The sequence below is a fragment of the Aspergillus oryzae genome, chromosome 7, assembly GCF_000184455.2.
Source record: "Aspergillus oryzae RIB40 DNA, chromosome 7".
In the NCBI taxonomy this organism is placed as follows: Eukaryota; Fungi; Ascomycota; class Eurotiomycetes; order Eurotiales; family Aspergillaceae; genus Aspergillus; species Aspergillus oryzae.
The window spans coordinates 1,358,764-1,373,171 of record NC_036441.1 but is presented as its reverse complement, the minus strand read 5'-3'; the positions used below and the strand labels follow the sequence as shown (position 1 = coordinate 1,373,171).

At 47.9% G+C, this 14,408-nt stretch overlaps 5 protein-coding genes across 5 annotated transcripts; 2 read left to right on the top strand and 3 right to left on the bottom strand.

Annotated features, from left to right (window-relative positions):
- Positions 1-1,380: 1,380 nt before the first annotated feature.
- AO090011000545 (phosphoribosylglycinamide formyltransferase) lies at positions 1,381-1,842 on the bottom strand (the record flags this gene model as incomplete). The annotated part of the gene is made up of 1 exon (XM_001826111.3): positions 1,381-1,842. One exon carries the CDS (start codon positions 1,840-1,842, stop codon positions 1,381-1,383), a length of 462 nt encoding a protein of 153 aa, XP_001826163.3.
- Positions 1,843-3,026: 1,184 nt separating this feature from the next.
- AO090011000544 (RING-H2 finger protein) lies at positions 3,027-3,800 on the bottom strand (the record flags this gene model as incomplete). Its single annotated transcript, XM_001826110.3, has 3 exons — positions 3,027-3,128; positions 3,183-3,458; positions 3,516-3,800. 3 exons carry the CDS (start codon positions 3,798-3,800, stop codon positions 3,027-3,029), a joined length of 663 nt encoding a protein of 220 aa, XP_001826162.3.
- A 2,769-nt stretch (positions 3,801-6,569) lies between these two features.
- AO090011000543 (uncharacterized protein) lies at positions 6,570-8,365 on the top strand (the record flags this gene model as incomplete). Its single annotated transcript, XM_023232998.1, has 2 exons — positions 6,570-6,754; positions 7,306-8,365. 2 exons carry the CDS (start codon positions 6,570-6,572, stop codon positions 8,363-8,365), a joined length of 1,245 nt encoding a protein of 414 aa, XP_023093544.1.
- Positions 8,366-8,844: 479 nt separating this feature from the next.
- Positions 8,845-10,356, top strand: AO090011000542 (uncharacterized protein; the record flags this gene model as incomplete). The annotated part of the gene is made up of 1 exon (XM_023232997.1): positions 8,845-10,356. The coding sequence occupies one exon, from the start codon at positions 8,845-8,847 to the stop codon at positions 10,354-10,356; it is 1,512 nt and encodes a 503-aa protein (XP_023093543.1).
- Positions 10,357-10,802: 446 nt separating this feature from the next.
- AO090011000541 (VPS9 domain-containing protein) lies at positions 10,803-13,051 on the bottom strand (the record flags this gene model as incomplete). Its single annotated transcript, XM_001826107.3, has 2 exons — positions 10,803-12,648; positions 12,708-13,051. 2 exons carry the CDS (start codon positions 13,049-13,051, stop codon positions 10,803-10,805), a joined length of 2,190 nt encoding a protein of 729 aa, XP_001826159.1.
- Positions 13,052-14,408: the final 1,357 nt, after the last annotated feature.

Sequence of the window (14,408 nt, the reverse complement as noted above, 5' to 3'; positions counted from 1 at the left end):
CGATCCAATGGCCCCCATATCACAAATCCGGTGGCTTGCGCCTGGTTCATTCCGATGGTGTTCTGAAACCCAAGCTAATTTAGATGGGGATCGATTCCTGTCTCTCACTCAATCTCTGTCCTATCTGAGAGACTCGGAAATGGCGACTAACCCGCTAGGAGAATACCAGTCAACCCGTCGACCACTTAGTGTTGGCCTACTATCCAGGGTAGATCCTCATAGGATGTCCTCTGCCTTAGCTTTGATGCAGGCCAACCGTTGGAGCCATATCATAGGCCTTAACACCCGCCGAGTCCAACCCTTAATTGCCTCGGGTTGAGTGGCGGAGTCACTCTAATCCACTATGATGATTAACTCCGAGGCAGGCGGGATACTAAAGTATTAGGTTAATTCTGTGGACGAGTCAAATTGTCAGCGTAGTTCAATAGTCCGTCCGACTAGCCTCGCATGGAAAAGGTAGTTAGTCGATACGTTGAATCCATGGGACTCATGGACAACTATAGTATGACCAGGACCAGTTAAGGGCATACTCATACTCATAGGGCCTGATGAGCACAGCCATCCTTTTAGAGTATAACGTGATCTGCAGTCATTCCACGACGATGGAGTCCCAGAAGGCCATCATCCACAAGGCCAGTCACACAGCGTCGAACAGATCTTAGCTTAGGAACGATCTGGAACTAACGAACATAGAACAGTAAATTGAATTTGGAATTCGAGAGGCCGGCCGAGTCTGATTGATCATCGAAAAACAAAAGTCTACGAGTCATGTCCATTGGATGACTTCACTCGAACCTCCTTTTGGGTTAAGTGTTAAAAGTTTAATGATCACAGGGCGCTCATCTGGAAATATTTTCCATTAGCACATCCAGAAAACACGTACGTATGCACTGTACAAACTATGCAGTAACCATACCGCCACATCCTTGCTATCAGTCAATGCTTAATTGAAACCATAAATTATTGTCCCGAAGGGAATAGCCATGACGAATGATCTTAGACCAGACCGCCTCTTTTTTTTCTTTTTTCGGTTTTTTTTTTTACCCTCTGATGGCAGCCTCGTTCAAGCTTCCGTCGAGCCATGTTTCTTTTCCTTTCTTATCTCATCGATTGTAAGCTTTACGCCTTCGATCACAACCTCCCATTCAACAGCGTGGACCTTTTTCTCAAAATGTTCAAGGTTTTCATCCTCTCCCTTGACGAATGGAATCTCTCGTACAACTATAGGGGTACCCATATCAACCTCAGAGATCACGTTGTGGATCATTACCCCTGTCTTGTCAATCTTTCCTTCTAACCAGGCGCTATGGGCCCGCTCAATTGCATGCTGCAAGGGTTTGCAAGTTAACCATATCATTCCTCGAGGGAAGTACCCACAACTTAATAGACGTAGTCGGGAAGAATGCAACAAGGGGAGGATAGAGAACATACCGCTCCATTAAATGCCCCCGGCAACGCAGGGTGAAGGTTAATAATCTTAACCTTAGCCCTTTCCAATGGCTCCAAGAACCTCGGGGACAGCACATGCATAAATCCCAGACAAGCTACCATTTCCGGACTGTCAGCAAGGACCAACCTCGCCAGCTCCGCATCATATTCCTCCCGAGCCGCCTGGATACCCTCTGGTGTCGCAGGGTGCTGCTTCTTATATCTCACAAGGTTGTGGTAGTGTATAGGAATATCCGCACGTCGGGCACGCTCGAGTCCGAATGCGTCTTTGCGGTTCGATAAAACTCGGACAATGTTCACCGAAAGTTCCCCCGCGGCTGTCTGGTCGATTACGGTCTGGAGGTTTGAGCCATTGCCTGATATCAATACAGTGAGTCGAATCGGTGCATCCATCCTGGATATAAGGTACAGGGGTGGCTGGAGGGACGGAGAATAGGAAGTGTTGTCTGGACTACCGATAACGATTGGCAACAATTTTTGCTGGTCTATTTCTGCCCAAGTCAATTGGTTTCGTTAAATAAGATAATGTGAATAAACTAATCAAATGAATGGGGAAAGCTTGTAGGCGATGGGAAAAAGTCACCACGGAGCAAAGATAAGCTTAACCTTTCCTCTCAACGACAGTGAGGATCGATAGATTGATAAATAGATATAGTTGGTGGGGTTGAGGAAAGATGTGGGCTGAGTCAGCAGCTTGTTGAAGAGGGGCAACCAGCCCATTTTTCGGTTTCCAGTCGACGCATGCGGGGCATCTGGATTACTGTAGGTACTGTATAGTAAGTCCGTAGTATAGCCCGTACTGGCTTTGAAAGGGGGAGAAACAGAAAAAGAAAAGGAAACATGTCTAGTCTATAAGGACATAGACAGCATATACCTGCTCTACTAATTCCCAGAAAAAAAAAAAAAAAAAAAAGAAAAAGAAAAAAGAAAAAATGTGTATCAATGTATAGTTGCAGAGTTGTAAAGGAACTCCTATAGTACTCTTTCAAAGCCATTGTTTTAGTCTCATATCATTACCTATCTCGAGATATGTCGTTAGGTCTATACAACTCTAATATAATCTGGTCAGCTTCAATCCCACTGTCTGTACTGCACCCTACTTCAGTACTATTACAATAATATCATATTCACTATTATGGACCATCCAACTATCTATTGCTCACCTCACGACACAGTACGTTCAGGCTACTGAATTAGTGTCTTAATAGTAGGGATTGTTCAATATTTCATATCTATGCCACATCGAAAGGTACAAGAGACATAGATGACAAACCCAGTCTTCTGGCAAACTTATGAGACAATTCCGCGCCAGTTTATCCGTTGTCTCATCATCCTGCCTCTATCAGTCCCAATATCAATAGCCCAAAATTAAAAAAACAGAGGAAAAAAGGTACGGTCCAGGAAAGAAGTATGCAGAAAAGAGAAAAAGAAAATGCGGCAATGGATATCCTCGGTGAAAACAAAAAAAAAAAAAATGTTCGTTAAGCTATGGAGTATGCGCTTCATGCAAATCTTTGGTGGTAACCAATGCAAATGGGTGACAGAGGGACAGATGGTCTCTAACGGGGGGCAAGCAATCAAGCAGATGACGTGTTCTCTGGAGTGCGATCTGCATTCGATGTCTCGGCTACGCCCTGACCTCTGCATAGAGGGCAAGAGTTGCGACCAGTTGTCAACCACTATAGAATATGTTAGATCCACAGAAAAGGCTCAGTGTAGATTTCTTAACGAACCTGATCTATACAATCTCGGTGGAATACATGCGCGCATTTGGTCAATTGCCGGAGCTCTTCCGCAGCCTCGTAATCGCCGAGACAGATCAAGCATCGATCCCCGTTGGGAATTTGAATGGCGCCAGCACCATCCAAAGCTTCCGCAACAAGAGAGCCACTATATTCCACAACACGGTATACTCCACCAGCCGAAGTGAGGTCCTCTTGGGTGGCAACTGGAGGCTTCACTGGACCGAGGAGAGACGAGAGTAGAATCATGTCTTCATATGTTGGGTTCTAGTATTTGAGTTAGCTTGGATTATGTGGGCAAAGGGGAAATCATGTCATCCTTACATCGGTGAAGAGACTTGGTGTCGCAAACGCAGGGTGATTTTCCGAAAGGTTTGTTCCCACGACATAGATCAACCAGCTTCTACCGGCAGGAGAGGGAGCATTATCCGGTTCGACAACACCATTACGCCTAATCGCACCAGCGCCTAGGTCACGATGGCGGACATACTCAGAATCACTACGACGTCGCTGGCGAGATATGTTGAATGGAATGTTACCATCAGCAGATTCAGCTGGAGGCTGCATAATCCGGTGCTCGTCCAGTTGCGGCAAGGTGCTTGGGGACATCACTGATGCAGAAGAAAGTCTTCGGCTTGGAGTTGAGGCCCCTGACGACACGGCTGAAAGCCCGGGTTCAGCAGGCGTCGATGGTGGAGGGTGAGGGCCAGGAGGGCTTTCAGAGATGATGGAAGGTAGAGATGAGAGAGGTCCACGGCTCCCAGTATCAGATAGCCTTCTTGACGGACTTTGATGTCCCACGGGCAGGGGAATATCCTCATTATTAGTCGTAGTACTAGGACCTCCGGTTTGGTGCCGACTAGGTATGAATCTTGGTCGCCCTTCAGCACGTGATGTGAGATTAGGACCGTTGTCTGGATTCCGTGATAGACTACCCGGTGACAAGAACGGTAGACGGAGCAACGTATCCAAGCCAGGTCCGGGGCCTGCATTCTGCTGGTCATTGCCGAGATTATTACCTGACGGGACAGACCTTACTCCCACAACAACGAGGGTAACAGTACGCCCTTCAGGTCCTTCCACGGGGTTCTCAACATTCATCCCATCTGAGCCACTCTCCGGGGCATTCGTGGCTGTCGCGGATCGATTCGAAGTTGTGGAAGGCCTTGCGCCATCTGAATTTGCGAATCGGAACACCCGTAAGAAGTTGACCGGAGTTGCCGCCCCATTGTCTCCAGAAGTAGTTTGACTATCGGCTGCCGTTTGCGCAGAAGTAGCGTGTTGTAAACTCTGTATAAAATTTTCTAGCGAATTGTCGAGGCCTTCATTGCCAAGGGCTTGAATATTAGGCATTACAGGACCAGTTGTGCCAGAAAGTTGGGCAGCAATGGCAGCTGCCGCCAGTTGAAGGACACGGGAGAGCGGTGTCTGCTCCTCTCGCCGCAAAACTCTAGATGGGCGTGCTCGCAACAAATTTGGGAAGTGGCGCAAGCCACTTGGGCTTTGTCCAGACTGCAAAGACATGGGAGAGGTAGGGCGGGTGTTTCCTATGGCAGGTTCCACGGAATCAAGTTCATGAGGTTCATCAAAGTCCATCCGACTACTCATTGGCCCTGGTTGGGGGAGGAATGTACCTGGAGTGTCACCAGGGATTGGTCCCATCGAATGGCGTAAATCCCCAATGTTCTGATCAGACATGTTTGTAGACGGTTGGCCAAACATCTGCGTGATCGGACCCGAAAGTGAATTTCTAACACGATGCAAACGAGCACTTCTTCGCCAAGAACTTCTAGTTGTCTCTGGCGTATGATCTGAGGTAGGGTCGAAAAAAGTAGGAGAGTGGGGAGTATCCGAAAGTAGTCCTGGATCACTGCGTGGAATGAAATAGGGGCCGCGGGCTGAGCGTCGTCGAGAAATGCCTCTTGAGCTAAGCGAGCTAAACGGACTAAAACGACTGCTGCTATGAGCGACTTCTGATCTTGGTATTGACCTCGATACGATCCCGTGTCGATGAGCGTGGCCCTCAGCAGGTGTTTCTTCTTCGCTGTTAAGAAGGCCACGAATGACCGAGTTTGGTAAAATTCTGGACCCCAGCCTTGACATTGTGGATTGCCTTCTTGCTGCCATGCGGGCAAAGATCGCAGACCGATACTCCCGCTGAGTCGGTTCATATTGTGGCCCATTTTCTTCTTGAATGCTTCCCATGTGTCCTATACCGCTCGTTTGCCCCTCGGCCGGTCGCCATGTCTCCCACCCTGAGCTGGCTTGATCGGGTAGCGTATCGCCATTATCCGCCCCTCGTTGGGGCCTAAACACCCCGTTTTGCTCCAAATTGTGATCGTTGTTCATGTCCCTATTCCTATCCCTATCCCTATCGCGATGACCACGGTTTATAAATGACAGACGGTTCGAAGAACTGTTGTGGCGTTGATGTGTTGAGGAGGATTGTCCCATAGTAACAAAATGAATGGTCAGGACGTGGCGCTGGGATTTATAAACCGCCTAGTATTGCCATCGGCATTTGATGACTAAAGAGACACAGTTCAACATTAGTAAGACAAACAATACTGCATTCACTGCTGAGGGGCAAAATGCTCGAGAGATAGTGAGATAGTGGGATAGGAGCAGAGATAGATGGAAGGTCAAATGATTGTTAAGGCAAACATATTCGCGGAATCCTCGGGAGCACCTGAGCACCGTGAACTTCCGGTGCTGGGAGTTACAACTACACCATATTGGTTCAACAGGCCACATACCACATACCATCGGACGGCTTAAGCAGAAGACATGGGAGTATAGTCTGGAACCGTGAAAGGACCGTCGATGCAAAAGTCGGTTATGGAAATTAGGCCGTTAGGGAGAGAATTGAAGAATAGAAACGGTAGGTACGTTGTAGTGCCAGGTGGTCGGCAACCTGGAGGACTATTACTAGAACGTAATATTATATGCTGTATCGCGAATCCAAAACGAGGGAGACGGCAGGAACGAGGGAGGGGGAAGGATGATGGTGGTGGTAGAAGTGATGCTGCTGCTGCTGCTGATGATGATGATGACAATTGATAACGGCCGCACCTAAATTGGGAGTGTTGGTCTTCAGGTTAAGGCGCTTTGGTTAAGGCGGGTCGAGGCTAGCCCGTGACTTTCTTGGCTGAGGGATTGGCATACTAATACTCGGAGTAGGGTACTAGGGTGACAGTTGCGTTACAGTACAAAACATACTTGCCGAGAACGTACATACCAGATTGTTTCTTGACCGAAAGCGCTTCATCCGCACAGGACAGAAACAGGCTATCTCTTGGACCTTTTCGCTATTGAACTCATAATATTAAGTACAGTCAAGGCAAGATGAAATTTAAATCAGTTATTACCAATCAATGTATGAATACTCCAGCAAAATACTCCAGCAAGTACATACGGTTCTCCAATAACACCTCCAAAGTACTCCGTACTCCGTACGTACTAGTAAGACTAATAAGGTATCAACTACTACGGAGTAGTTATCACGCTCCCGTCATTGAACTAATCAACCATCTAGAGGGCAGGCTATGTCTAGTGCAGGTGAAGTAGGCGGTGAATACTGATCGCCAATCACCTTGTACTACTACTAGTAGTACCACTAGTACCTCTACACGTACAAGTGGAACCTGAGGTTGAGTGTGTTTTTGATGCCTTTGTGCCTCAGGATAGCATATACCAAACTCTACTACGGAACCGCGTTCCTGCTTTGCGTTACAGCTACAGGGCTAGAGCTACGATTACGGTCATTCAAGAATATGGATAATTAATTTCCGACATATGACCAATGTATCCATGGATAGCGGCTCGAACATTCAGACCATAGATTACTCATCTCTTAACCGCTGATGGCATCTGTTCCCTCAGCCTCTGCCTTCTCATTGCCAATTCCATCATGGCAACAACCTCAGAGTGCGCGCGTTGCCCGGTATGAGTCGAGGAAGCGTAAGAAAGTCCATGATGGCTGGGACACTGAGGACGATGTTTTTGAAGGCGAAACAACTGACGCCGGATCTGAAGTCGCACCTTCTGGGACCTCATTGATTCTGTCACCAGAAGAAGCACACCAATATCGCATAGCCGGTCTATCTTTCGATAGAGAACTACCAGGGGGTCATTTCCCACATGGTCCTGCCAAGGATGAACGCGCTAGCAACCGGGGAAAGGATAATGTTATGAAAGGATTATCATCATTGACACCACCGATCTACCCACCACAGTCTGCAGCCTACCAAGGCAACCTTCGTCTGCAACATATTGCTGTTCTCTCTTCTATTTTGCATCGCTGTCTTCTTAATAGAGACTATGTTCGTGCTGGAAGGGCTTGGGGCTTAATCCTTCGTGAGGAGTTTCGAGGAAACCCAATTGATGTGCGCGTTGAAGGGAGATGGGGTATTGGGGCTGAAATATTGCTCCGCCGAGATCGCCAGCTTTCTGATATCACCTCAGGGTCTGCGAGGTCTGTCAGAAATGGCCAAAAAACAGAAGCTTCTAAGCTTTGTTTCACAAGAGAAGGGTTCGAAGCTGCCAAGCAATACTATGAGAGACTCATAATCCAGTATCCATTTCGGAAAACTGCTCCAGACTTCACGAGTTCATTGCATTTTTACCCAGCCATGTTCGGACTTTGGGTTTATGTTACGCAAGAGGAGAGCAATGCTGCTCGTCAAGATATATGGAATCGCCAGGAAGTTGCACCAAAGGAAGACCCGGACGATGCAGCATCTGATCCAGAGAGTTCCGATGGCTCAAGCCAAGAAACGCAGAGCCTGGTCGCAGACATCAGGGCAATTGAGCTACACGAAGCCCAGAAGATTGCAGCAAGGATGGATGAAGTTCTTGTCTCTCCCCCATATTCGGATTCTCCCGAGCTATTAGAACTTAGAGGCATGGTTTCCCTTTGGATCGGCGACCTTTTCATGTCCTCCTTGGCCCATCGTGTGGAGGATAATGACGGGTTTGATGACAACGACTTGACCGCGGGAGAAGACTTTCAAAACTCGATTCAAGCCAGACGAGAGCAGAGACTTGCGGATGAGAAGAGACAATCTGAGGTTGAAAAAGCTCATGATCTCTTTGAAAAAGCGAAGCAGCGTGGAAAAGGGATGACCTCGACACTTGAGGACCTACACATTGACGACAATGCTTTGTTCGACTAATACGGGCGATTTTTGCACGTTTACATAGAATAACTCTCCAACGGGAAATGTTTAAGATGAAATTTATATCTCTAAGTGATCACAGTAGAGACGTGGGATACAGTATGAGTTACTACGCAATCCGATATTTGTCTCTTCTTCATGCATTGACAATATGTACAACTACAAGTTTAGATTCTTGTCTAGCTCCATTTAAAATACCTGAAAAGAGCTTGATTGCAATTGGAGATATACCATGCACTGCACGTGATTTCGTGGATGCCTCGCGCGTGCCTTACCGGCAAAATTAAGGTAACGCGTCCACCACTGAGCAAGGCAAATATTTACCCATGGCAAACATGATTGACCCCACTACAACCACTGGTAGATTATCTGTGTCCTGAGTGGAGAACCCCTAGTATAATGAAATTGCCTCTGATTCCTTGTCCCTAATTGCATGTTTAAATCGGCTATTCATTCCACTTCTCATCTCAGCGACAATGGGTGTCGGAGATTATGTACATTCAAAAGAAGCTGGTCAACCCAGACCACCCAAACTTGATATACCCAATCAATCACGGCAGCAGATAGCCGAACAGGCGAGGGTCGAAGTTCCGACACCAAAATTGAATGCGCCTACACAACTGCCAGTCAATAGACCAACACAGTTTGAGCACTACGGCGGCCTACCTGCTCCCGGGGGGTCACATGCACCAAATGACAATGGCGCGAAGAAGGACATGTTTGACACAGACGTGGAAGGTGTTGATGACTCGACCATTGCAGCGACGAGTGTTGTTGGTGTTGAGGATCTTCCATACCGATTCTCTCCTGGCCCGAATGCTCGACAGCAAGGTGCTGCTGCGAACTCTCTACATCAGTTCCAGCAAACACGCCGCCCTTTTGACTTTCAGTGGTATGACAATTTCGGAGACAAAGCCATGAAAACAGCTGGATTCGACTCGGATGAAATCGACAATGAAAGTCAGCTAACATCAGTGGTGGGTGATGACGAGGCCTCCGATGGAACCAACGAATCGGTGGTTCCTATCAGGAAACGCCTCAATGATGAGCCTCTGAGCAAACGTCTGCAGAACTTCTGGAATGCTGGCCGAAAGACGTACCAACAGCCAGAAAATCAGGCTCATATGGAATCGTCGAAGATTCCGACTTTCACCCGGTCAATACAGGATGCCAAACGGACTAGTCACGTCCTACCTGCCACTGCACCTAGGAAGGTTACACTCCCTCCTAATACGAGTACAACCCCGAGGACAAGATTTAGCCCACCAAAGCCTACTCTTCTGGAACAATTAGATTTGACCCCTACACGTCGTACCCCTGGTCCTCGGCCGCAGCAATCTCAGAGGATCACGAGCATTGAAACTTCAGACTCCGTGGAAAATGTAGGTCTCGGGTTCTTTTCAAACAGCTACGGCAGACGTGGTAGCATGCAGTCAATAACCGCTTTTGACGTGACGAATATCGATGCTCTTAATGACGATGATGACCCCATCAACGATCCCTTCTCCAGACGTCTTTCAGTCCAGCGTATTAATCCGGATCAGCACAATCCGAAAAAGCGTCATATCGAACCAGACTATCCGCCAGATATACTCTATCAGAAATCATTCGCTGAGCTCCAGGCGGAACCTTTTGACCACATTCCAGCAGCCGCTCCATCACCGAACGCAACCCAGGAAACACAACCTGATCCAGAAGACAGAATTCCGTACCTCATGAATCTTTCCGACGCCGACCGCCGCACCTATTTCTCCAATCTATCTATGGACGAATGGGAGGACTGTGGTGATCAATTAATAGATCAATTCACTCAGATGCTCACCAAAATGAAGGACCTACGTCATGCTCGACGAAAAACGGCCGCTGTGTTCGAAGCCGAGATCAAGAGAAGACACGAGAGTGTTGAGGAACAGTCTTCTGATCTTTCTAGAAAGCTAGAAGGAATGAGGTCGGGTGGTGCTGAGGTACTACGTGGTCGTACTCCGTGAAACGTAATTTTACTTTCGGTTTTATTTTCGCTGCAACGTATTCCGATCCTGGAGATTAGTTGAGTACGACTGCAGCCCTTCATATTCACTGTGTATACACATGTTCATATCACTTTCCCAACGTTACCAGGGTAGTATAAGCATAATGAGGGGTTTTAAGTTGGTTTTAATAGATACGAAGGGTGCCATAGTTTAGCAAGGGTACTCATAGTGATACTACTGTACGAAATAAGCATTCAGATCACACAGGATATATTCAAGCGGCATTCAATGCCAGCTGCCTACATCCTTGAGGAAATATTCATCATGATAGGTAAAAAGACAGAACGCCATCAGCAATCTATGATCCGGAATTCGCAACGCTATGATGATGGCAAAAAAGGGGGAAGATTAAACTATTACAAGAAAGAAGGGACGAAAACATGGTTAGATCAGAAATTCGGTCCTCATTTTGGATTGGTGCCTTGCTTTAACAAGACTGCGGCAATCCTTTTATAATCTTCAAGTAGGGTGGTTACGTCTCCAATCGTGAGATCGCTGGCGTGTGCTGTCTGAAGGAAACGCTGAATCGGGGGATCGATCTTAGACGGAGTAGTTGTCATGCTTGAGGACATTTCTCTCGAGATAGGAGGGCTCTTTGTAGAAGGAGAGGGAGTGGAAAGGACCCCCGTGCCGTCTGGAGTAGCACGACCAAAGCTCCTGATCATGCCAGGAATATGATTAAGAGGGTTGAGTGTATTCCCAAAGTTCCGCATCGATTCCAGAGGTGTAGGGGCCAGAGAAGACGAGCTCGCAGGGGAGCTCTGGGGTATACCGGATGCCGATTCATCTCTCAAGGTGATCGAAGCAGCGTTAGTCTTCTTGGAGCTTCCTTGCGTTCTGACGCTGTCTGCACTTCGGTCGCGCGGCGTCCTCTGCCCACCAACCAGTCCTAAGAAGGTATCTTCTGCCTTCGAGCCGATACGTCTGAGGTGAGGCCGGTCGTTGGGAGCCTCCCTCGTTGACTTGAGTTCTTGGTCGGGGGAGTTATTATCTGTAGAAGATGGGGACGCAACCAGGCGTCTGGCTTCTGCCAGTGTTTTTGGTACTATCGGATTACCTCCATCCTTGCCAGCATGTTGGCTAGACTGCAATTCTTTGAGACGGCCGAAAAGAAAAGTGAAACTGCTGTCCAATGTTGCACCTATATTTTTCAGGCTCTGGTCTGCGGTATTACGCACAGCATCGTTGGCTGCACCGAAGACCTTTGATGGGGGTTGGAATAGGTTATTTAAACGTTGCTGCGTTGTTGCGGACTGTTGAGGCCTGGGAAACGTATTAGACCCGGATTCCTTGCCGGCGGACTTCGAGAATTCCGCACAAGTCGTCACCGTTGTAAAAGATGAAGCTGGCTCATCTTTTGTAGGTGGCCGAGGATCGCCCTTTTCTATGGCTGATGTAGGCTCATTGCTAGAAACTTTCGTCTGGCCTTCCGGCACTTGGTCAGCGCGGAGCTCAGAAAGTTCAACGTTTTCCAAGAAGCTTATTGCAGCTTCAAGATTAGTCAAACAATAAGCAGTTTCGCCATCAATTTTATTTGACGAACGGAATCTCTGTATGAACTGTAAGTTACTTATGACGTTAATGCCCTCCGGAGGGGACGTGATAAGTGAGTAGATCAGGGTAGGTAAAATCTCATCAGCGGAGGATGAAGAGGGTAGTAGCTTGGTTAAGGCATCGACTATCGCTTTGTGGGCGGCGGCAAGATGCCGAAGCTTCCCTAATGGGTATTTTGCTTCGTTCATTTTGTTAAGATAGTCTCTGGCAACAGACAACCCCTCATCAGCTTCCTTCTGCTTTTCTTCATCGATCGAAGCCGTGTCGACATCAACCCCAAGGTCATTCAGATTTATTCCGACTAGAAGTAATGTGGCTGTTTTAGAACGTAACTTCTCGTCTCTAACTTCATCTAGCGTACTTTTATGCCGCCATATTTTGTCGTAGATACTCTCACAAGCTCTTCGCTCCACTGCTTCTTCCAAAGCGACGCGCTTAGAAGCAAGCATTTTCCGGGCAATCCGCTTTTCTGTGACTTCTGATGCTGTTAGCATCTGCCGGCTGGTTTCGACGCGTTTATTCTTTGATTTCGGCTGAGGATGTGGCGAAGGATCACGGTTTATTCGGGAAGCGAGGGCAGATATGTGTGTGGCTATATGTGATTCTGCTCGGACATAAAAATCTTGGTAAAGAAGGGAAATTTTCTCAATCGTTGGTGGTGAGCTGTGCACTTTGGCACTTAAAGAGTTGACAAATCTAACAAATAACATTGTCAGCAATTGAACAGCGTCTAAAAAACCGAGCGTTCACCCTACCGGTCAGTTAGGCTGATCAACTCTATTGGCAACTCCTCTGATTGTTCCTCCGTACCCCGCGATAGCATTGAAGCCTCCTCGCCTTGTCCATCATCATCGATGCCTAGCTCTGAGGTACCTGTTTTTTCAAAAAGGTCAGGGCCCGTTTCCTGGTCCTCTTCGGCTGGCGACAACGGTAAGGGATGTGCATCAGACTCGACATGCTCCGGTGTTGCCACTGACTGAAAGGTCTTAGACCTCGAGCGAATGAAAGGGCTCGTCTCCGAAGTATCCATCCTGGGAAACGAGCGAGCCGTATGCAATCGAGGCTTTCCAGAGCCATTTTCAGTAGGGTCGAAAGACATGATTGTGTTAGATAAGTATACTGGGCCCGAGATCGGTCGAAATATGTTGTGATATACTGCGATATGGCCCTAAACTAGTCTAGTCGGTCGGTTCTTGCAGATTGCGCGCAATTATCTGGCGCTACTGTTAATCGATAGATAACACATAAACCAACACCAGTATGAAGGAGACAAACACCGAAAGAGAAACAAGGCAAACACTTGTGGAAATAATTTTACTCGTACAGACCAAGCATACTGTTAGTGAGACCCGGAGAAACCCCAAGGCGTTTTGGGGAGAAAGTGATAGTGAAGAGAGCAAATGCGGAGTACAGATAGAGGAGTATTCACTGCGACAAGCCATGATTGACAACCATCACGCGTTCCCGAGCCAATCACGTGGGATCTTTCCCTGCTAAGCAGTAGACAACCTAACCAGGCCCGGTTAGATACTCGAATCACTTGGACGTAAATTTTGCGCAGAGTCACTGTATTAGGACTAGCGTGGAAAACACAGCTACCTTTTAGGAAGTGGAGCCCTGTCTCTCCGCACTGCGTCACGCCGCCGCCTCACCGCCCAGGCAATTGGTCATTCGCTGATAAGGTCGACTGTTCCAATGTCATCCCCAACATCTGTGATCATCTCTGTATTACTATGGAATTTCTCCGAGTGTGAAGTATAAGGTACCTCTCAACAAATATGATTATTTCAAATGCTCTTCTGGGTGTGGCCCTCCTTCCCAGTACGGCTTTCGGCTTAGGGTCCGTATACTTCGGATCCCGAGGGTCATCTCCCTTGATCCCTCCACAGGTCCCCTTAGCTGAACCACCTGCTCTTTCAGGCACCCATGAGTTTGTAGGTGCTTTGCTACTCAGCTTACATACTTATGTTGAGTTTGCAGTAGACTGACGCTAACACAGACACTTCGCCACATCTTCCGTCGCGGAGCATATGAACAACCAGATCTCCACCAGAGGCTCGACATCAAACCGTATACCCGTCTTCGGACCGTTTCAGAAGATGGCCTCGAGGAGGGGCCCGCCATCTTGGACTCCCCATTAGTGGCTTTATCGCGCCCTATTAGCATCGAACGGCTTGCAGATCGACGGCCTTCGAAGATCGAGGCACATTTGATGGCAGCTAGGTCGTCTGGGTCAGCGGCCGTACTCTCCCCGTCGGATTGGGTCATGGATACGCTAGCTGGGCCTGATGTTACGCATAAAGAAAGTGTTCTCACATTTGCCCAGATGACGGCGAATGATTATATCGAGGAGCCAGGCAGTGAGGATTGGCAGGATGTTCATGGTCACTTCAATTACTCATCAAGTTTCGGCTGGAGAGGCGATGGACTGAGAGGTCATATCTATGCTGACAAGG